General features: G+C 36.4%; 1 protein-coding gene across 2 annotated transcripts in view; it reads right to left on the reverse strand.

Annotated features, from left to right (window-relative positions):
- Window positions 1-22,481, reverse strand: part of AKAP12 (A-kinase anchoring protein 12) — a 119,107-nt gene that overhangs the window by 31,850 nt on the left and 64,776 nt on the right. The window contains exon 2 of one of the 2 annotated variants that reach the window (XM_036766573.1): window positions 19,984-20,083. In XM_036766573.1, coding sequence (XP_036622468.1) covers window positions 19,984-20,083 — 100 coding nt within the window. Of the gene's footprint in view, window positions 1-6,223; window positions 6,503-19,983; window positions 20,084-22,481 lie in introns of those variants that run through there. The other variant, XM_036766574.1, reaches the window with a different exon arrangement.

Raw genomic sequence — 22,481 nt, forward strand, 5'->3', positions numbered from 1 at the left:
GCCTGCTTGGAATATAAAAGTTAATACCAATATACTTAACATTTCTTACTATATCTTTTTCACAAATAATATTTCTACTAGGAAGGAAGTATTTCCTCCTTTACTATATTTTTTAAAAAAAGGAAGGCAAACCTGAGAGCACATAAAAAAGTTGATTAGGATGTAGGCAAAATGGCCTTTGTTTATTTTGTTTGTTGAAGACAACATCTTCAGATACAAGTCCCTTGAGTAGATAGGAATCCTTATTCTATCTAGTCCCTAGGGCATTACCTATCATTCATTATTTACAACATCCTAACTAGCATACTGACTAAGCAATCCGGACATCCTTCTGGTTTCCTGGAAAGTATATACCAGTCAATAACAATGACCCATTTGCAACAGCAACATTTGGGAGGAAATGACGATTACAAGTTTGTCATTTGGAAACACCACAGCTCCACCATAAGCTTCCCCCTTGTCTTTACCTAGACAATCATGTCCTTAAAATGTGAATTATGCAACAGAAAGGGAAATGACTTCCCTTACTACTACCATTTTCTTAAGGACGATATACTTCCCTATGCTTCCTCTTTTCCTGTATGAATGCGGATTCCTAGTTTGTGATTTTAGATTTTCTATCTTCCTAGGTTCCCATTTGTTGTTGGATAGTTACTTAGCTCCTTTGATCTTTAAGGGGTTTAAGGGTATGTGGGGAGAGGGATTGATGTGCCATACGATGACAAGCATTTTCAAAGTTTATGGAATTCTGGAATCATAAAGTTTTATAGTACAAAGTCAAATGACTTAAAAGACATCACTAAATGCTACGTTCTTCAATAACAGGTAGTATTTATATTTCACTTCAACGTTTGCAAAGCACTATACAATTATCTCATTTGATCCTCAAGACCACCCCGGGGAGGTAGGTGTAATTATTATCCCCATTTTACAGATGAGGAAACTGAGGTAGATAAGGGACTTGCCCAGGGTCACATAGCTAGCCTGACTCCATCCGCTGTACCACCTAGCTTTACAAACAAAAGAAAACTGAACTTCAAAAGAATAATTATTTTATGAATTCACATGTAATTTAAAAAAAAAATTCTTCTGAGCTTTTCAGAACAGTGCAAATTATTTTTCTATTAGTTCTCTGTGAGCGGAAGGTGTGTTACGGTATCTCTAACTTGACAAAATGACACAATGAAAAGCTAAAAAAGCAGAACAGGACAAATGAAGGCCTAATGCCCCTCTATCTGACAAACACACACACACACACACACACACACGCACGCACGCACGCACGCACGCACGCACACTCACATCTTTTAATTGTGTTTTTGAAAAAGTATTGTCATTTAAATAAAGGAGTGAGCCTGAGAGTCAGGTATCCCGGATTCCTGTCCAGGTTCTGACATTAATTAACACTATGACCTGTAGAGTCACTTCCAGCTCTAAATCTAAGATTTTGTGCCTTTGAGTTGTTACTTACCAGCCTTCAGTTTCTCAATCTACAAATTGATCTTTAAGGTCTCCAGGTTAAAAAAAAATTCTGTGGTTCTTCATTTACATACTAATATTTCCCATTTTCCTCCCATCTCACTTACTATTTTTCTCTCAGGTTAATTCCCAATATCTAAAATATCTTTCACATGTGCCAAGGAATCCCAAAGATTAATGTGAACAAAACATGGATAATGCTGGGCACTCCCCTATTCTGAACTCTCACTGGTAATCTTCTGAAAGATGACTGAAATGACGTTTCCTTCACATTCCACAGTGAAATGTAAAGGAGAAATCCTCACCATGGAAAGGTTTTACACAAACACCTGGTGACTATTAAAGGCGTAAGCTATTGTTTTCAGTAAGTACTTTCTCCAACTCACTATTTCATAAACAGATTTGTCGATGAGATGACAGCAGAATATTCTATTTCATTTTAAAAAATCTTTCAGAAACGGGATTCTACATGAGGCAGATTTACTGGTCGCAGTTGATGTGGCCAAATTTTATTTAAATACAAATGGATACTATTTTAAAAGGAATGTGAGGGGACAACAGTGTTTTTAAAGTTTGGTAAAGTGTATCTAATAGTTTTTTATGATGAGAAAAAAGAAAACTATTGACACATGCATTATTTGAGAAGATTAAGATCCATTTCCTTGATTTGACCTTTACTTTTGATAAGCAGAGGCTAAACTAACTCTCTAATGGTTGGAGATGGATTGTAATAGCTTGGACTGTAACAGTTAAAGCTAAAGCACTTCATGGGCTTGCAGTCAACCATGTCGACATCTGGAGCTGGTTGACTTTTTCCCCAAAGATTTGTAACACAGCTCTGGAATTTTTCCAAGAATTCTCCACATTCTAAATCCATCCGTTATGTCCTACACACCCAACTCCCCATGTTCCAAAACCCACTGACCATTAAAAAAACTCCATTTTTTAAACCTCAAAGGAAAGTAATAATCATCCCCAACATGTCTGGGTTTTGTTGCATGTCATATTCTTCTGCCTAATGATCCTTTAATGAGCCAGGCCTATTATCAACGTATTAAGGCTGAAACTCCCTTCAATTTAGGTTTCCCCAAACTAATATTTGCAAAAAACAAAAAAAAAAATTCCATAAAGATGCCAGGTTTAGTGTTTTAAGATGAAGATCTCTAAATGGCTTTTGCAGAACAAATCATATCCTAATTGGATTCTGGAAGGTGAATTAAAGATAGCTAATAGACAATTAAAAGTTTGTCTGTTATTACTAAAGCCTCCTAAAGTGATGTAGACATTATACATGATACACTTCAGTTTTTCTCTGACATTTTACAAATTGACATCTCCATAGCATAGGCTTTAAGTCAGGGACCCTTAACCTGGTATCCATGAAATTGTCTATTCAACTACAAACTATAATTGGTTTCCTATGTAATCCTATGTATTTTATTTTATGCATTTAGAAATATTGAGGGGTCCATTCATAAGCTTCACTATACTCCCAAAGGTATACATGAACCAAAAAAAAAAAAAAAGACTAAGAGTCCCTTCTTTGAGGTCTTCATAAATTAGACCATGACAATTAGTTCTTTTACCCTCTAATGCATTTAAGTGCCGTTTTTGGACATGGCACTGTGTATACAAAGGCAAAAAATGTCTCTCTTCAAAGAGCTTAGATTTTGCTGAGAGAACAAGTATATTTAACTTGCAATTAACTGGAGGAAAGTGGGGTGTGAGTCAGGGAAGATTTTCAGGGAATGAACATCCCCAATCTTGGAAGGAAGAAAAGGGATGGGAGATATTTAAATATTTAGTAACATATTTTTGATGTTCCCTAATAATTCACAACTTAAATGCACTTATCTCTATTTTTGCTTTTTGTCTTTCATCAATAAACTCACCAACAATGACTAGTGAAATTTGAGAATCAACTAGAAAGAAGCAAAAATGTTACTGATTTTTTTCCTCAAGACATTTCATTCAAGTCTTTAAGTACTCAAACACCAGTAGTTTGAAAACACTGTCTCTGTCTCTCTCTCTCTGATTTTTGCCTTCATTAATCCTCTACCTACCTCAGAAATTCCCAAAGGGAATGCTATTTTTGGATCCTAAAAAGATTTATTTTATTAACTGCATACTCTCTTCTCATGAGAAGCTCAACATAAGAAATTCTAATCCATGTTTAACTTTAGTTCTTCTAAGGAAGATTTTCTCTTAGCATAGCATTGGTACCTGACCTATGTTGTATAATAATAAATGTATACAGAATAAATATTTAGAATATAAATTGCTCAACAAGCCATTTATTGATCTTACTATGTGCCAAGCGAAAGAGAACAAAAATAATTCTCATACTAAAGGGACTGTTAATTAACAAAATAAATGTAAAGTGGAAAAGAAAGGTATTAGTAATTGGTGGGGAGGGGAAGTAATCAGAAGAGAAAGCACTGAAGGTGGTGCCTCAGTGTAGTGAATCTTGAAGGAAGTGAGGGGTTCTGAGGTAGAGGTGAGGAGAGAACTCGTTTCAGATCTGGGGGACAGGCAGTGTAAAGAAGAGATTGAAGAAAATTCAAGAATTCTAGATTTTAATTTCTGTATAATGCCCTTAAAGTATAGTTCACAATAAAAATGAAACCATCTTCCATAGGAAATTTAAATATTACTACTCTAGTCATTCTTTGTATTCTCAGAATGGAATAAATGAACTCCTTGTCAGATTTTTAAAAATAAAACAATTTTAGATAAATGCCATAGAACAAGATGGGAAACTGTCAGCTTTAAAAACTATTTGCCCCATTAAGTCTGCTAATTTTTCAAAAACATAAATCATTTGAAAAATATTGGTGAAATCTTACTTTTGAATAAGAATGTTCTCCTTGGCAAGATAAAAACCCCACCAACACTGAGTATTTCATTTGATTACATATTCTTTAACTATTTGTATTGCCCCAAACTTCTATGTCATTTTATTCATTCCCTTAAAAAAAAAGTGCCACATTTGGATTTGTGTTGCCCAATACGGCATTATATTTATGGCATTTTATTCATTCCCTATGGTACTTTATTCACTCTGGAAAATAAGTGCCTAGTATAACCTTCCCTCTCTACTCCGCCCCCCTCCCCCAAATCTTCTTTAATTCAGAAAGCATTTTATTTAAGTTGCTGGTGGGCTTTAATTTTTTTTTTACACATTAACCTCTTTCCATCATCTGTCATTCTCAATAGTATCTGACCCTACCAAAAAAAAAAGTTCCCTTAAAAGTGAAGCAATTTAATTAACCTTTAATTACTTCCCACCAAAAGAAAGCCAGAAGGATAAAGAGCCGCAGCACGCAATAAGTTAAGTAACTACTTTATTGAAAACCCAATCATAAACAAACCAGCCAAGTAGACTTCTAGGCATGAAACCCTGCCCCCATCTGCCAGCTGTTTTACACCACATGCCATCCCTTGAAGGCAGGGTTGGAGTTTCATAGGTTTCTCCTACAGTTTATAAATATTACATGGGGGGGGAAAAGTGTGAACAGAAAAAGCTTGAAGTGATTTTTCTATGATTTTCTAGCAGACTTGTACAACTTTGTGTGAGTCAAAACAAGCAAAAACATTACAATCTCCAGCATATTAAGATTTAGGGTTTTTTCAGGCTCCATTAAAACAATGAAAAACTGAAATAAAAAAAAAAGATGTCTTGCAGAAACAAGTTCCTGCAAATTGGTTTTCATGAGGGGAAAAATATAATGTACTGAACTTTCTAGGCACTCAAAGTAAAGGTCTTTCCATATGTGTATGTCAATTTATACATACATACACATGTTTATGCTTTGAAAATTAACACATGCAAAACCTGCAAGTGAAAATGCAGCTATTAGCAACAGAATGAAAAGAATCTGTACTTAAGAGATCTAGAGATTCTGAGGTTAAAAACTGTCATTGAACAGTTGGGGAAGGTTGCGTGGTATGTACAGAGATTAAGAGGGGAAACTGTTAACTTATTAGATTCAGCAAGGGTCTCTACATTCATTCCAGAAACCAAAAAATTATACTAAGAATCAGGCGTCTTATAAGAGATGTTAAATAAAGGAATAATATTACATGCATACTGGCAGTTCCCTAGAAAGCAAAAACTCAAGAGTATACTGACGTGCTAAGCATCATTAGACTTACGTTATCATAGAAAATAACAGCTTTTGTATCAAAAATATCAGACAAAATCTTAACTTTCATACATTGCTTGACATATTCCAAACCAAGCTTTACAATGCCTCTAAGTTCTCAAAAATAAGTGTCTCATAATTATACCTATTCTGAGGGTCCCTCTCAAAAAAAAAAAACAAAAACAAACAAAAAAAACCTTTTCCAGTGTAATCAGTTTGGTTCAACATGTATTACTAAACTTTAACATCATTTTTTGCTTTTAAAAAAAACTGTCTGTGAAGTTAAGATGGGAATATTAAATAGGTAATATAGGAATTTTAAAAACATAATTTTGGTATAGATTACCAGCTTGAGGGAGGAGGGAACCCTTGTGTTCCAAAAAATTCATCCACCCATCTCCCCCCAGAATGAAGACATTATGTTATTTTCTAATCCATAAAATCATCGGAAATCCAAGTAATTGAGAATACTCTAGTATCCTGCCACACCCCAAACATGAACTCAGCATGGTCAATAGAATAAAGTTTGCAAATATAAATATATCAACTCGACCAACTGACTTGGAGCCCCCAAACATTTACAAGTCTACTTTCCTTACCTGTGATTGTTATGGTCCCTAGCATATTAAACAGCACAACTCCAGAAATCCTTGATTCCTTTTGCAGGCAAAGCAGCTTCCTAACTGCTATTCTAATTCTGTGTAGTCTTCTTTTAAGCAAAACTAGGCATGCAGCAGCCCCCTGACAGACCAAGGAGAGCACACACTGCCTGAGCGGACTGACCAACGTTCACTCACTCCTTCAGTGACTGCTATGACAAGCAAACTGAAGATGCATTTCATCAGCCTAATTACAGAATAGAAATCCTGTTGTGGTCTGTCCCTTCCCTGGGCTGCAGAGTTTTAAAGCACCTCTTACTTCACTTGGCAGGATGACCAAGTCAGTCACGTGGTTCAGTTAAAGGAAAACAGCCCTCCCTCCCCCCTTCCCCTGCCCCTATTGCAGCAAGACCAAGCAGAGACAGCAGTTGTTTTTAGTGTTGGGATGCATAGAAGTTTGGAGTCAGTACCCTATTATCAAGATGGTGATTTCATTCCTAACACAGCTTTGTTTTTCTAGTCCTACATCAATTAAAAAGAAGCGACTACAATTCCCAGGATTCAGATGTAGGCCTTCATCAAGAATGATTTACTAATGTTTGGCTTGTGTCAATATTGAGTATCAATAAAGACATTCAGAGAAAGATGTAACAACCCTCCAACCTTCCAGCTTCTTGCAGACTTTACATATTCCTACAGATTTTTCCACGACAAAACTCAAAATGGAAGAATTCCTGTGCCTTCCTCCCCTGGATGGGTATTGCTACATTTCTGTTCTTTCCCAGCTCTTAAGACCTCCTCATCATTTTACTTCGAAAGAAAAAGCACGAGATAGAATTGGGAGATCTCTGTTCAACTCTCAACTCCAACACTACCTAGGCTAAAGGATTTGCCCATGGGGCTTACTTCTAGGCACCTCAGTTTCCTTCCCTATAAAACTGGAATTATAATTACACTTACACTACCTATATAACTCGGCATAATTACAAGGAAAACAATTTGTAACTGCTAAAGAACTACAGAAAATATTTAACCAGTTATAAGAAACAAAACTTATTTCAGTACCAACATGGAGATGAAGTACCTGAGAACCAGAGAGAGGTTTGAATGACTAATTAGGATCAATAGGGACCAGACAAAAACCTTTCTGTGCCTCAGTTTCTTCATTTGTGAAATGAGAAAAATAACAGCCTCTCCCTCCCAGGGTTGTATGAATCAAATACTATAATATATGTAAAATACTTTGCAAATCTGAAAGAGGAATAAAAAAGCTGGTTACTACTACATGGCAAAACGGTACTACGAGATATGTTTAATCCAGCCCTTGTTTCTCTTGAAACCAATCACAACTGAATCAAAGATTCATAAAATATTAACAGCTCCGGCTGATTTTTGAGATCATCTAATCTGATTTCCTGAATTCCAGTCCAGTTCTGTTTCCTAGTCTCTTTGAGTTGGTGTAGCTGGGTGGCACGATGGATAGTCAAATCTGCACTCACATACTTATTAGCTGTGTGACCCTAGGCAAGTCACTTAACTTCTGTCTGCTTCAGTTTCCCCATCTATGAACTAGGGATAATAATAGTAAAATAGGATGAAATGAGATGATAATTGCAAAGAGCTTATCACAATGCCAGGCACAGTAAGTGCTATATGAATGTTAGCTATTATATTTTATTATAATTGATGATAAATTTGAAACTGATGTTGTAGTAGGAGTACAATAACCCAATATTCAGAATGGAAAAAATACATCAGGATACACAGATTAAAATGACAAAAGATTTCATTTGCATATATTCATTAAAAATATACATTCTTTTTTCTTCAAGCCTAGTTGCCTTGGTTAAAATTCACCTCCTTGCTACACACTATGGCCTCTAAGCCTAGAGAACTAAAAGCCCCCCAATCACCTGTGCCATAGAGCAACATTCCTGAAGTGCAGTTTGGGAGTAGGACTATCCAGCTTCTCCCACTCAGCATTTGCAGGCAGCTCAGAGCCCCTATTGAAATACTGTACGTATGTGTAGAATTAATTGTTGTATCGGATTGTTACCTCTAGGGGCAGCAAACTCAACAGTTCCTCTTTATAGGATAGAAAGAACTGAAGCAATTACTCTCTCTTCTGCTGAGCTAAAGCGAGTAGTAATTGATCTTAGCTCTATCTCATCCCAGGTTCATTTTTTTTTTAAGCATCGCTTATTGTAAGCATTTTAAATGTAAAGTCAGACGGGTCAACAGTCATCAGCCTAATGAAAAAAGCCAAAGCAGCAAGGCAGGCAAAAGATGTTAACTCACGAATTCAATTAACAGATAGCCTTCCTTTGATCTCTCCACTATTAAAAAATCAAGCAAGGGGCATGTAATTCATCTTCCTTGTGAGCTTCTGCATATCTAAGTTTACAATGAAAAAACACCCTTATCACTTATTGATGAAATTAAAACACATAAACAAAAGGTCACACCCACAACTTTTCTCTTATTTCTTTAATTTCATGGTTAGGAATAAATTTAGTCTTCATTAAGAAAGTTGTACTACTGAAAAATAAAAGCAAGGTATAGATTTTATCTATCTATCTATCTATCTATCCATCTATCTACCTATGAATGATGTTGTTCAGTTGTGTCTGGCTCTTAAGTGACTTGCCCGGAATCCCACAGCTAGTAAGTGTCTGAGGCTGAATTTGAACTCAGGTCTTCCTGACTCCAGACCCTGAATTCTACACACTGGGCCACGTAGGGGTAAACTAGGGGTAAACTGTCAGTGTAAACTATTTGTTGAATCTTTGCCGGAGTTAGTAAGGTGCTTAGCATATAGTAGGTGCTTAATAAATGCCTACTGACTGACTTCTGGAACAGCCTGGGAAGAAGGAATAAAAAATATGATTATGCTCCAGGCTAGGATCATGGCATCACTAACAAAAATATTAATATCTTCAATTCACTCCCACTTTATGTACCATCAGACATGAGCAAAATGTATAGCTCCACAGCACAAAAGTGCCTCGCATGCCAGAATCAATACACAATTCCATTTTTCCTGCTTCCTGACCTTATACAAAATGTTGTGAGCAACCTGTATTTCTATCCACAGATGGAGAAGAAATCCTGCCTTGGTCACCCGCTTGAATTTTTACCTCTATGTAATGTCTCCTCTTTACTTACAAGTTCTATAAATGCTAATTCATTCATCCAACAAGTATTTATTATCAGTTATGTGCCAGGCTATGGAATATGCTAGGCTCTGGAATAAAAAAATTGACCTAGATCTAAAATATATAAATAAAAATATATATGTAAATATATATATAATGTATATATTAAAAAACCAAAAAATTTTGACCTAGATCTCAAATATGTAAATAGATATAAAACAAAAACAAAATATATATAAATATATATTATATATATGTTAAAACAAAAATATTTTGACCTAGATCTCAAATGTGTAAATAGATATAAAATAAAAACAAAAAAATTGATCCAGACCTCAAAGATATACGAGTATCTGTCTATTCTATGTATGTATGCATGTGTGTCTATTCTATAGATATAAAGTACATAAGTGAGTGGGAGAGGAGAGGGCAAGGCAACAGGAAGGAATCTGGAACAGCTTCCTGGAAGAGGTAGCACTTGAGTGGAGCTCTGAAGAAAAAGCTAGCTCAGGAGTAGAACAGAGTACATTCCAGCCATACCAGCCAGCTTTTGAAAAAGTACAAAGATGGCATATGCAGAATCGTTGGAAAATCATCTCAGAGGGGAGGCAGCTGGGGGGATTGGAAACTGAACACAATGCAATAAACCTGGAAGGGTAGGCGAGAGCCAGATTTCTAAGGACTTGAAAACACAGGGATCCATACTTTACACAAGGGACAAGAGGAAGCCACTGGACTTAAGAAACATGGAAGTGGAACATGGGAGTAGGATGATCTATCAATCAGCAAAAACATTTTAAGCAGCTACTATGAGCCAGGCACTATGTTAACTGCTGAAGATAAAAACGCAAAGACTGAAACAATCCCTACTTTCAACAAGTTTACCTGATTATTTTGGGGGCAGTTGTGTGGAAAGTGCATAGGTAAGAAGAGAATAGAGTCAGGGACACCAATTAGAACATTATTGCAATAGTGGAGGGGTGAGAAATGAGGGCTGACAATGTCTTGACCTGGGACGGGACGGTGGTGATGAGTACAGAGAAAGAGACAAAGAGAAGAGATGTTCTGGAATAAAACTAACTAACCTGGGCAAGTGAGAAACAAAGTACAGAGAAGGAATGAGGATAACTCCAAGGCTGTGAAGCAAAGCAGATACTTATTTTTCTCTAGTGCCTACCACCAGTATTTTTTTTAAAATGCTCGTTGACGTGGAATTGAATTGGCCATACTTATACAAACTAACTCCTCAGGTCCTGTGTGTATATGTGTACATCTGGTGAGGGGGTGGGGTCCGTGAAGGAGAAGGTGCATTACCACAGCAGCTGCAGGGAATTCTACATTAGTATTGAGACAACTGCCAAATGAAATGGGAGTTTCTCACGAAGACGAACTAAAAACAAATCAACAGGAAGCAATTGGGGGTGTAAGCAACAAGAGTCACTGAGATTTGGTTGCTTCCAAAATAGAGGAGCTACTAACAATATAATTGTGGCTACAACTGACTGATTCTTAGGGTTTCAGTATTGCTCAGAGAAATTTGCACCAATTTATTTTGTAATTCAGAACTTTTTTTTGTGCATGTGCTGTGGCCACTTAAAAGTAAAGCACTTTCATAGGTATTCACTTATACTTTTTTTGTGACAGGAAAGTAGTGAAAACAAGTAGATGCATGTCAATTAAGGAGTGTCTAAACAAATTGTAGGCCTAAATGAAATGTAAGAAACAGTGAAGATGATGAGGAATCCAGAGAAGCCAGGAAAAGACTTACACGGGCTGGTGCAAAGAAAGAAAAACCAAGAAAACAATATACACAATGACTACAACAGTGTAAATGAAAAGGACTACAAAAACAGAAATGGATATTGCAAATTACAAAGAACAAGCTTAGTACCCAAAGAAGAGGTAAGAAAAGACACTTCCCCTCCAGTCTTCTGCAGAGGTGAAATCTTTTGCATAATTATGGAATGTGGCATATAATGCCAGATTTCTTTTATATGCTGATTGGTTTATTGCCTATTTTTTCTCTTCTTCATTTTAAAGAAAAGGGGAAGGAATGGATAAAGAGGGGAAACCTGGGAGATTGTAAAAACCAAAGGATACAACAAAATCTATTTTTAAAAGTCTTTTAAAAATATGAAAAAAGGCACCAATCTTTACCTGCCAGGTTTGTTGAAACCTTTTTCAAAGCCAACAATGATACAGTTTAAAGGATAAGAAATTTCTATTTGTTTTTCCCATGGTCCTACCCATAGAACAGGATAATAAAATCTTTTAAAAAAATTACAACTAGTGGTATAACTATGTTAACCCTCTAACATTTACAGATTAATTTCATACATAAATGCAAAGGGGGAAAAACCAGATTGACTTGCAAGAATAGTATTTGCTAACCTTCTTCATCAATCAACATGATAAATGATACTACAAAAGCTAACAAGCTTACATAAATCTTTACCCAAGTGAATTGGAATTCTCTTCTTAAAGACAACATTTTTCACAGTTCTTAAAGTGAGCTCAAAGTGCCATGATAATTAAACTTTCAAAATTCAACTGAAAGTCACTTCCTTGCTGCCCACCCCCCCCCCCACCACGATTAAAGTTTTTTAGGTCCAGGTGTGCCTAATAAATCAAATACAATCAGCCTAATAGATATGGCTCATGTTCTTACAATAGGACATGCTGATACATTCTCCTTTAATGAAACATAAATATAAATTGCTATATATACTTAAGGTAATAGTGCCTAAATTTTATGGCATTTGGAAGGAGTTTCGAGAAACCCCTTACTATTGAATTTGAATCATAAACCAAACAAGTCTCATGGAAGGTCTTTCAGGGTCTATAATTGGTTTTGAAAGCAGAGTATGTTCCTCAAATATGGTGGCATGAAATTAATAGGGGATATTTATCTACAATGAAAATGTTTACAACCAGTTTATCTGATATTGAAAGCATCCCCAAAGGAAAAGACAAAATCCTGAACTAAACAGCATTTTATAGAACTATATTCTTGACAAATGATGTGACTTTCTGAAGGCAGTGTACATGAATGGATCTACCTCCACCACATACCACTTGGCTCTTTAATCCAGCAACACTGACCTCCAGGCATTTTCTCTTGCTATCCCTTATGCTTAGAATATTTTCCCTTCTCATCTCTGAATTTCTACTGACTGGTTTCCTTAAGTCCTAACTAAATCCCTGGAGATTTTCCCAAACCTTTTTAATTTTAGTGTCTTCACCCCTCTCTTAATTATTTCATATTTACCCCATATATATTCTTCTTTGTATATATTTGCTTGTTATCTCCCTGGCTATATTATAAGCTTCTAGAGGGAAGAGACTGTCTTTTGATGCTTTTCATATCCCCAATGCTTAGTACAATACCTAGCATATAGTAGGTGCTTAATAAATGTATTGTTGACTGACTATGATCTTAAGAATGTAGATATTCCCTCCAATAACACAAATTACAAAACCATCCTGCCCCATCCCATGTCCATGTCCTACCATAAATTTGCCACAAAGGGTTCAATCAATGCATGACTTTCTAATTTTTCTTGACATCACAAAGACACTGGTGAAGACTGTAGATTATCCATTCCTCTTTCTCTCCAGCTCACCTTCTTATGATAATACTTTCCTTTGGTGTTGCCCTTCACACCCCTTTCTACTATGTATTACAATTCAGTCTCGGCCTCTACATTGCAATGTGGGGGACCCGCAACCACAATTCAGCAGAGACTATAGTGTTCCATGACTCATGGCCATATATCACATCACCAGAAGAATATTAGCCTTCATTTCAATAAGAAGTTTGTGGTCATTAAAAGGCCTCTGTGATTTCCCAAATGTATTATTACCTTCTCCTGTTCAATTCTGGGCCCAAGTTAGTGTTCATTTACAATGTTTGTCCAAGATTATATAGTGATGGATGACTACTATAAGCAGTTCATTCAACTACAAGATAGTCTAGAAAACAGGCATTTTTCACCCACTTGGTTTTTCCTTTGAGGATGGTAAGGCCAAACTCCTCAGAGTGGTTATGGAACTCATCAAATTGGTAATCATATGATCAAATGCAATAGCACGTGTAAATCACTTTGCAAATCTTAAAGCTCTACATAAGTGCTCCCTATTTTTTAGGAAATTCTGTGATATTCTCCTGGGCCTGACATAAACATGAGAAAAAAATAACCATTTGTTGTCCTTCTGTTTTATCTCTTTTTTAACATTAATGATCAAAGAAAGAGTTATTGGACATAATGTTTTTTAACTTTCAAGAATCTTTCATAATTTTGTATAACTTTGGCATATTCTTGTGAGACACCTTCTACCTTACTGGAGGAAGCCTTTAAGCCAATGTTGTGCTTTACCAAAGGGTTTTAACTTAAAATAGTCAACAAAAAAGAAGCTGAGTATAAACTTGAATTTTCTACATCTTTAAGTAAATTATTTAATGGTTAAGGATGAGGATTACAATTTGCATAAGGATTGCTGGTTTACTTCTACTGTTCTCTTCAAGAATGCCCTGAACATGTGTGTAGACTGACATAAAGGGGGTGGGGATTAAGGTCAGTGGTTGGTATCTTCTTTGATACCTTGAGGTGTTGTCCCTTAACATGAGAGACATTAAGTCTCTATATACTTGGCTTTTATTTAAGTCTTTGTCCTCGTTATATTAGCTGCCATATGCATAGCACCCTTTCCTTCTAATAATGTGGGCCATATTACATTTTTATGCCTTCTGGGCCAGGTTTTATAGATCTCTTATTCACTCTATCACAGAAGTGCTAAGTGGTTGGAATTTTTATGAGTAAAACTTTTTAAGGACCCTGGTTCCACTTTAATTAAAGTTTCTAGTTCGTAGCTTTTAAGCAAAGCTAAAGACATGTACCGACAATATAAGAGGCCATTCTAATTTTGCCTGCAGGCAGTCTTTGAACCCCCCCTTTAAGAAAACTATCTCTTCGTATGAATAGCAAGTTCAACGGGCCTCAGTCCTATGTTACAATTTATTGCTCTTATCCAAACCACTCCCTATAAAGGAAAAGAACCAAAGGACACATAGTTATACTGTGACAGAATTTGAAATGGAACCCATATCTCCTAAACTATGGTACCATCTATCTATAGATAATCTACCAACTATATTGCTCTGGTTTACTAAAGTCCCATTTAGAAAAAGAAATTTTCTAATTTTTTTTCTTGGTTGGAAGAAAAATGAATATATTAATGCTGGATTATACTCTGATGTTGTTTAAAAAAAAAAAAGACATGACCTTTACGAGCAAGGGTAACCTGTTGGTTCTCGAAAGATAAATCTGAACTTTTCTGAAGATCAAAGCAATGAATATACATACTAGTTATTTGTCTATGACATAAGTGACATCGTAACATCCATGCTAAAAATACTGTAGGAGGATAGGGAGAATGAATTAAAACCATTTCCAAGAAATGTCTCTTCATTATTTTTGCCTAGAGTTCAAACCAGTTTCCAAAACATTATAAAACAGACTAAAGCTTCAGAATGTGCCATGCAGCAAAAGAAACGTGGTCTGTGTTTTAAAAGATCAAATGTTTGTATGAGGAAGGCTGGGAGGAGGTGAAGGAGAATTCACCACTCACTCTCCCCTGCCTCTCTCTTCCCCCTCCCCCAACCCCCAGCCCAGCTTCTTATCCAACCACCAATCATAGTGACAGAAGTGACTAGGAGTCCTTCTTTAATTTCACAAAGTTCAGTGTCCGATTTCATGTTTCCAAGCAATGCCTGGTAAATTTCTATTAAAACCCCAAATTCTGAAAAGTATCTAGTTTTTTTTTAACCTAGTACAAAAATCAAAAAGAGTAATCTGTGGTTAAATATATGAAGTGATTTAATTATCTGGAAGGTGATTACCACTTTGTTAAATGAAACAAATTCAAGTTAAAGGATATAGTCATTAAGGAGATAATAGATAGTTTCTCTTCTCAAAATAAATGATTATACGAATGACTTGCTTGAAAGACTAAGTGATAAACTTTCATGTGCAGAGAACTGTACAAGGTATGATGGCCACTGACATGGTAAATGTTCATCGTATAGCCCCCAATTGTAATCTGCTTGAAACACAAAATGGTCATATATATGCTAAGTAGGATTCAACTTCTTGGTCATTTACATTTTACCAAGTAAAGACATCAGGCAGCTTTTATGGCTTAGTGGATAGAGAACTGGGTTTAGAGTTAGGAATACCTGAGTTCAGATATTTACTAACTATGTGACTCTGGGCAAGTCATTTAGCCATTTACATCAGTTTCCCCATGTGAAGAAGGAAATGGCAAACCATTCCAGTATCTTTGCCAAGAAAACCCAAAGGAGGTCACAAAGAGTGAGACACAGCTGAAAAGGGGCTGAACAAGACATCTAAAAGAAAAGAGGACTAGATTCTGAATACTTTGAAAGCACAACTCAAAGACCCAAACCATACTGCCAAAAAGTGATTTGGTGTTCAAAATTCGAGAACTTCGCTTAGGTAAGAAGCACAGTCTCTGAAGGGTAACATGATCCAGCAGTCTCTTGTGATTATTTGGCAATAGTACTTTGAACTTTTCAAGTCCCAAATGAACCATAAGTTGGTGAGCTTAAACTAAAAAGTTCGTAAAACTAAAATATGAGCATTGTCTCCAAGATAGACTAGTGTCTGAAAGAAACTACAAACAATAAACTAAGCTTGACATCAAAACAAGAGAAATTTATCATTGTAACAACAATATAATTTTAAGAATCCCTAGATGTAAATTCAAGCAGAATGCCCACATTCCTACTTACTGCAGTTTAAATTTATCACAATTGCCTTCACCATTGAAACTACTATATGGTGGTTATATTCAAAGGGCGTGCATGAGAGTGAGGTAGGGAAAACCAGGAGAACAATTTATACCATAACAGCAATAATGTAAAAACAAACAACATGGAAAGGCTTGGGAACGCTGATCAATACTATGACCAACCACAATTCCAGAGGACTTGAGATGGAACATGCTACCCACCCCTTAATAGAGGTAACAGATTCAAGAGTACAGTATTGAGGCATATATACTTTTTTTGGATATGACCAATGTGGAAATTTCTTTTGCTTGACTATAAATGTTATAAACAGGGTTTTTGTTTTTCTTGCTTTCTCACTGGGGGTACGAAGAAGAGCAGAGATGAGAGAGAGAGGGAGAGAGAGTTCAAAAATGAAAATAAAAAATTTAAATAAAAATAATAAGGTAAAGTTTATGCATGATATAGATATAAAGGATTTGGTACCGGAAAAAAGAAAACAGGCTTGAATTTTTCTTTATTTGTCCCTCTGTATTTTCCATTTCCATACCAAGAAATGTGACTACTGATTGAAGAATGGCTTAATACACTGATGCATTAATATATTTTTGTGAAACAAATAATGAATAGGGAATAACATTGAAAAATTTGCATGAACTGGTGCATAGTAAGACACAGAATCTAAAATATATACTATAGCAATGTAAATGAAAAGATCACTAAAAAAAAAATCATCATTTTTTTCTGAGCAATTGAAAAAAAAACTGGACCCCAAAAGATAATGGAATATATCTCTCCTTCCTCTCCACAGGAGGGTAGGTTACTAGTTAGACAGGATGCCATATGCATTGTTTGAAGCTGGTTATGGTATCAGTCATTTTTGCACAATTTTTCCTTTGTTACATGAGAGGGATCCATTGCGGGAGGGAAGATCTGAGGAGTAAGAAGCTTTCAGCGGGGTGGAGGATTCAAGGAAGACTTAATAGAAAATGGTATTTTAGTTAATTGAGCAAGTTAATTTGGTTGGTAATTTTGTTTTGTTTAATTTTTTTTTACTGATTTTTGTTTCTTATACCACCATGATGTCACATTTTCTGCCTTGCCCCCGCCCCCCCACCCCTCATCCCATTATGACAAATAGTAACTTTTTAGAGAGGAAAAGTCAGCACAACTGATACATTCAAAAAGTGAAAACATGTGCAATGTGTAACACCTGTGAGTTTTCCACCTCCTCAAAGGCGAATGTCTTTTCATGTCTCTGATTGCTTTTTATTTTTAAAAGTTAGGTATCAAAAGTAAACCGGAAAAATTTTTTTCCAACATCTTAGATCAAACTTCTTAAATGTCTGAAGATACCTCTACAGAGTAGGTGATAATTGAAAAAAAGAACCAAAGCTCTCTTTTTTCCCTTGAAATAAATCTTAAGCTCATTAAATTTGGTGCCAAAGTTGAGTATTTTAAATTATGCCACATTCAAGGAAAATTCTCCTTCTCTTCCCTTAAAATCTGTTCTCCACCCCCACCCCTCCATTTTAAAAAATTAGCCTAAACAATACTAACCATATAAAACGAAACCAGACACAAAAATCTCTATTTTAAGAGTTTTTATTAAACTTTAACAAGTCCTTTTATATTCAGTAGGGATGTAGATGTATTCTTAAAAAAATATACTATCAAATGAGGTAAGGGAAGGGAACAAAAATTTACAAAACACTCAATGTGACAGGAATTGTATTTAAATATTATCTACAACCAGGTGAGGTAGATGTGTCATTATTATTCCCATTTTTGCAAAGTGAGGCAAATAGCTGTTAAGTGACTTGCCCAGAGTCACACAGCTAGTAAATGTTCTAAGCAAGACTAGAACTCAGATCTTCCTCATTCTAGGCCCAGCAATCTATCCACTGAGCCACCTAGCTCCCTCTAGCTCCACCCTATTTTCTATTTAAATTCCATTATAAGGGAGAGATTAATTTAGAGGAAAGCCTCGATGGAGACTAGAAGGGAGGAGAATAGCTATAATTACAGAGTTTAGTTGGACCCATAATTCAGCCACAGACCTTCCCAGCATTATCTCACCCTTATGCTAATCCCTTCTCTGGGAGTCAAATTAGCTTAATTTAATTATCCTTTCAATCATGCCTCCTGGCTTTGGTTTATACCTCCTTTCACCTAGTTTGGGTTTATATCTTTTCCTTTCCACCAATCTAAATTCATCCCATTCCTTAAGACCAAGTTCAAATACAACTTCCTCCTGTCCTCAAGTTTGAAGAGATTTCTCCCTTCTCTAAATTCCTATGCTTTAAGCCTAAGCAAGGCTTCTTTGACAGCTAATCATGTGCTTCTTGTCTTCTCCTGTTGTCTTGGAACTGTGCTTAAAATCTTTGATTGTCTTTTAACTTTCCCCGTGTTCACATCTTGTTTCTCCTGAGTCTAGCAGAAAGCCACAGTGGTTTTTAATATACCTCTCTCCCCCCATACCGCCTGAAAAAGGGCCTAGCACAGCTCCACAGGCAATAAATATTAAGTAACTTCCAACTTATTGCATTTGGGAAGGAGACAGACTGGCACTTCTGAATGTGCTCGGCCAGTGCACTCTGAGTTGCTGGAATTTGAGTCTATGGCCATCTATGCTGTACACATAATTACATGTATGGGGCTACGTCTATTTTTCACTTTAAATCCTGCCTGTGGTGGTGAGCAGGCTCAGAGTTCCCACTGACTTCAAAAGGAGCTCCATGCCTGAAGCAGCTCTGCAGGGCACTGAAGAAGATGAGAAACAGGCTCTTATACATAATAGGAATTAGGAGCCAATCACTAATCTCCTTTAGAGAAAAGGAAAATATTTCAGTTTCATAATTTTTTTAAAAGGAAGACATTCATCCTATTCCTTTAAAATGCATTATAAAATATGCCAGACTGAAACAAGACTCTGTACCAAGATACATGTATGCAATATGAAGATAGTATAGAGGGAAAATTTCCTTAAAACAGGAATCAAATTGATTTTGAATAATCTGCAAAGGTAAGAGTAGTTTAGTTTGCTCTGGTTCAACATCTGGTCATTCTCATGAGGCCAACTGATCAAGGTGTTAGAGCTCAAATTTTTATCAAGGCAATATGATTTTTTTCCCCAAGCCAGGCTATTTGTTATAAACGTTCCTCCCCCATACCCGCATTTCTAAAAGATTAAGAAACTTTCAAAAGTAATAACACTGAGGCTCTACTCTGTTCAATTTTGGCCAAAATTAAGCCAGCAACCCAGTGGTGAAAGGCTTGATATCCAATTACCACTCCCAAGGCACTGTTTGATTCTAGCTTTTCTTGCAACTATAATAGCATGCAGAACATAGATGTCTGAACAAAAATGAGGATTCTTTTCAAATGAAATGTATACGACCAGGAAAAAAAATGTGCAAGCATAACAAATCTATCACTAATGAAAGAGGTATTCACTATTACAAAGCAACTAGTTCAGTGTTTCTATAAGAATTCACATTCACTAAATATAATAAGCCAAGTGATTGGAGAGAAATCAACAAAATGTCAGCCTAACATACCAGAAAAGAGTGCCTGAGAATGGGAAACAAAGCTTTACAAATATGTAAAATTATGGCATGGTACTACTTCCAAGAAATAGCGGCTTCCAAGAACATTCAAAGAAACACTTTACGCATTTTGTTTACTTTTTCCATCACCATCCCTGGGTAGTGTTGGACCAAGGCTTAGATTTAGGTGTGTTGAGTTTCAAAGCACCCTGATGTTATCAGCCTAAGACACTAGTAAATTTCACTTACCATCTAAGACAACTGCTTCTTCCTGCTGTTTATTTGGGTCTCCTCCTTGTCCTTCTGGTATTCCATTAATGCTGCTTATCTGTCCATTCTTCTGTAGAAGCTATGTGAGGAGAGAAACAAAACAATTTTAATTCTGGCTATGGAACACAGCTAAATAAGTTATAAACATTACCTCATGTTAAGAAAATGACAGAGGGGGAGGGCAAGGAAGAAAAAGGAATACCCTATATTCTAGGTTGAAGGATTGTAAAACCCGGTGGCTACCCAGTGGTTAACTCAAGCTTTCTGTACTTTCTGTAATCAACACTATCATGTTTGCCTTTTAAAGCCTCATTTCCTAAAACATTAGATTCCTCTGAAATGGGTTTAAGCCTTCCTTTTCTCTTTCTATATCAGCTCTGCAATTAGCCACTTTCTGTTCATCTCTGAAGCTGTTAGCATGGAATACACTTCAGTACCAAACCAGCTGAGCTATCATTTCCAAACAACACTTAAGCATCAAATGATCCATAAATGAGATGGGAGACAACATTTGAAGATGACGTCACTCCATTTTTGCTTACCTAAGAGGCTTGTTCTCATGAACAAATAGCTGATCTGCTGAGATAAAGAAATCTCAGGGCTAGATGCATCCTGCTTGGACATATATTGCCTGTTACTTGTTGTTCAACAAACCTTTGTTGCCTAACCAATGACTTCGATCAAAATAACCTTTGTGTTTCTTTTACTTCTCCATAAATGGATAGTAAGTTCAAGGTAGTCTATGCAGAAGCCCTTAGTTGTACTAAATTGATTCCACCTGGAGGCATTCCCCTCCCATGCAAAGTTGTCCTTCAACTATATAATCTATTTTATGGAAAAAGATATGGATGTATTTTCATAGTAACATCACAGATGGAACAACTTGGCTTCAACATATTCACATGCTGAGTCCATATATTAAGGAGCTGAATACTCTTAGATTACATTCCCACTTTAAAGACTTTGCTTACCAAAAATATGAAGGATGGTCATTTTAAATCAAAGTTTAAAGATAAAAGGAAAAATCCCACAATGTTCAGAGTTTTGGGAATGGTCTATTGGAGTTCAGCTCCAGGCATCTCCTACAAGGGGCCTTTCTCTTACACTTCAAGTTATAATATACTTGGCTTTTCAAAAAACTTTCTGCACATTATTTCCTGTAATTTTCTTAATAAACAACATGTTTTTATCCCCATTTTAAAGGTGATAAAACTGAGGCCTGGTAAAGGTTAAGTAGTGTGCCAATGGTCACACAGCTAGCAAATGTTTGAGCTCACATCTTCATGGACTCCTATCACGCCAGAGTATAAAGTGAATTGTGTATACCTCAAAATTAAAGTTTTGGCAAAACTGGTTGAACTATCAGATTTCCTTTTTTTTTTTTTTTCAAACAGCACTTGCTAAAGTGAGCAACAACTGACGTGGCTTACACACAGGTATAGTACTAGCTGTGTGGCCCTGGGCAAGTCACTTAACCTCAATTTGCCTCATACTTAAAATGAGGATAATAATAGCCTCCACCTTGCAGGGTGGTTGTGAGAATCAAATGAGCTAATATTTGTAAAGCCCTTAGCACAGTACCTGGCTATATAAACATCAGCTATTATCATTATTGTTTGTTGTTATTATTATTATCTATTGTTCCAACTATCAGCTATATCCCTAACATAAAACCCGATTTTCAGCCTTTGGGGTTTTTTTTAATAATTTTTTTTTCAGGGTGGAAGGCAGGGCAGTTGGGGTTAAGTGACTTGCCCAAGGTTACACAGATAGTAAATGTGTCAGGTGCCTGAGGCCAGATTTGAACTCAGGTCCTCCTGACTCCAGGGCTGGTGCTCTACTCCCTGTGCCACCTAGCTGCCCCAATTTTCGCCCTTTGTGTCCTGAATGATGTATTTCTTGAGTTATCCCAAGGATGATACTTCCAGGACTTGTATGTCGGTACTCCTTTCACCAGTCACGTATAAAATGCCTCCGACTTAGTACCTTGTCTTTGAGAGATGCTGGGGGGATATGAATGCATCACCCTGCTGCCAACCTGGTGGTGAGTCTGCCTGCATTCTGCACCAAGCAGAAAAAAGTTCTTGGGCTCTGGCGTTATATATCACCCAGGTTTAACTCCATGCCATGATGAAGCATCAGATTAACACTTTAGCAGAGGGAAAAGAGAACCACAAATCTTTCACTGATCTCATTTGATATTTTCTTCACACACTGTGCTTTTCAGTGATCCTTGGAAAAGCAGCTTATGGGCAAAGGCAGCATGTTGGAGAGGAATCACAGAAAGGAAAAATTAGAGAGCTAAGGGAACTTGCCTTTGGGGCTTTGACCTTGATTTTAATCTTGTATCCACAGAGACATATGATACATCTCTTAATAACTGTTCTAAGGGGAAGCTAGGTGGTGCAATGTATAAAGCACTGGCTTGACTCAGGAGGACTGGAGTTCAAATCTGCCCTCAGACACTTGACACTTAT

This window comes from Trichosurus vulpecula, chromosome 7, assembly GCF_011100635.1.
Source record: "Trichosurus vulpecula isolate mTriVul1 chromosome 7, mTriVul1.pri, whole genome shotgun sequence".
Taxonomy (NCBI): Eukaryota; Metazoa; Chordata; class Mammalia; order Diprotodontia; family Phalangeridae; genus Trichosurus; species Trichosurus vulpecula.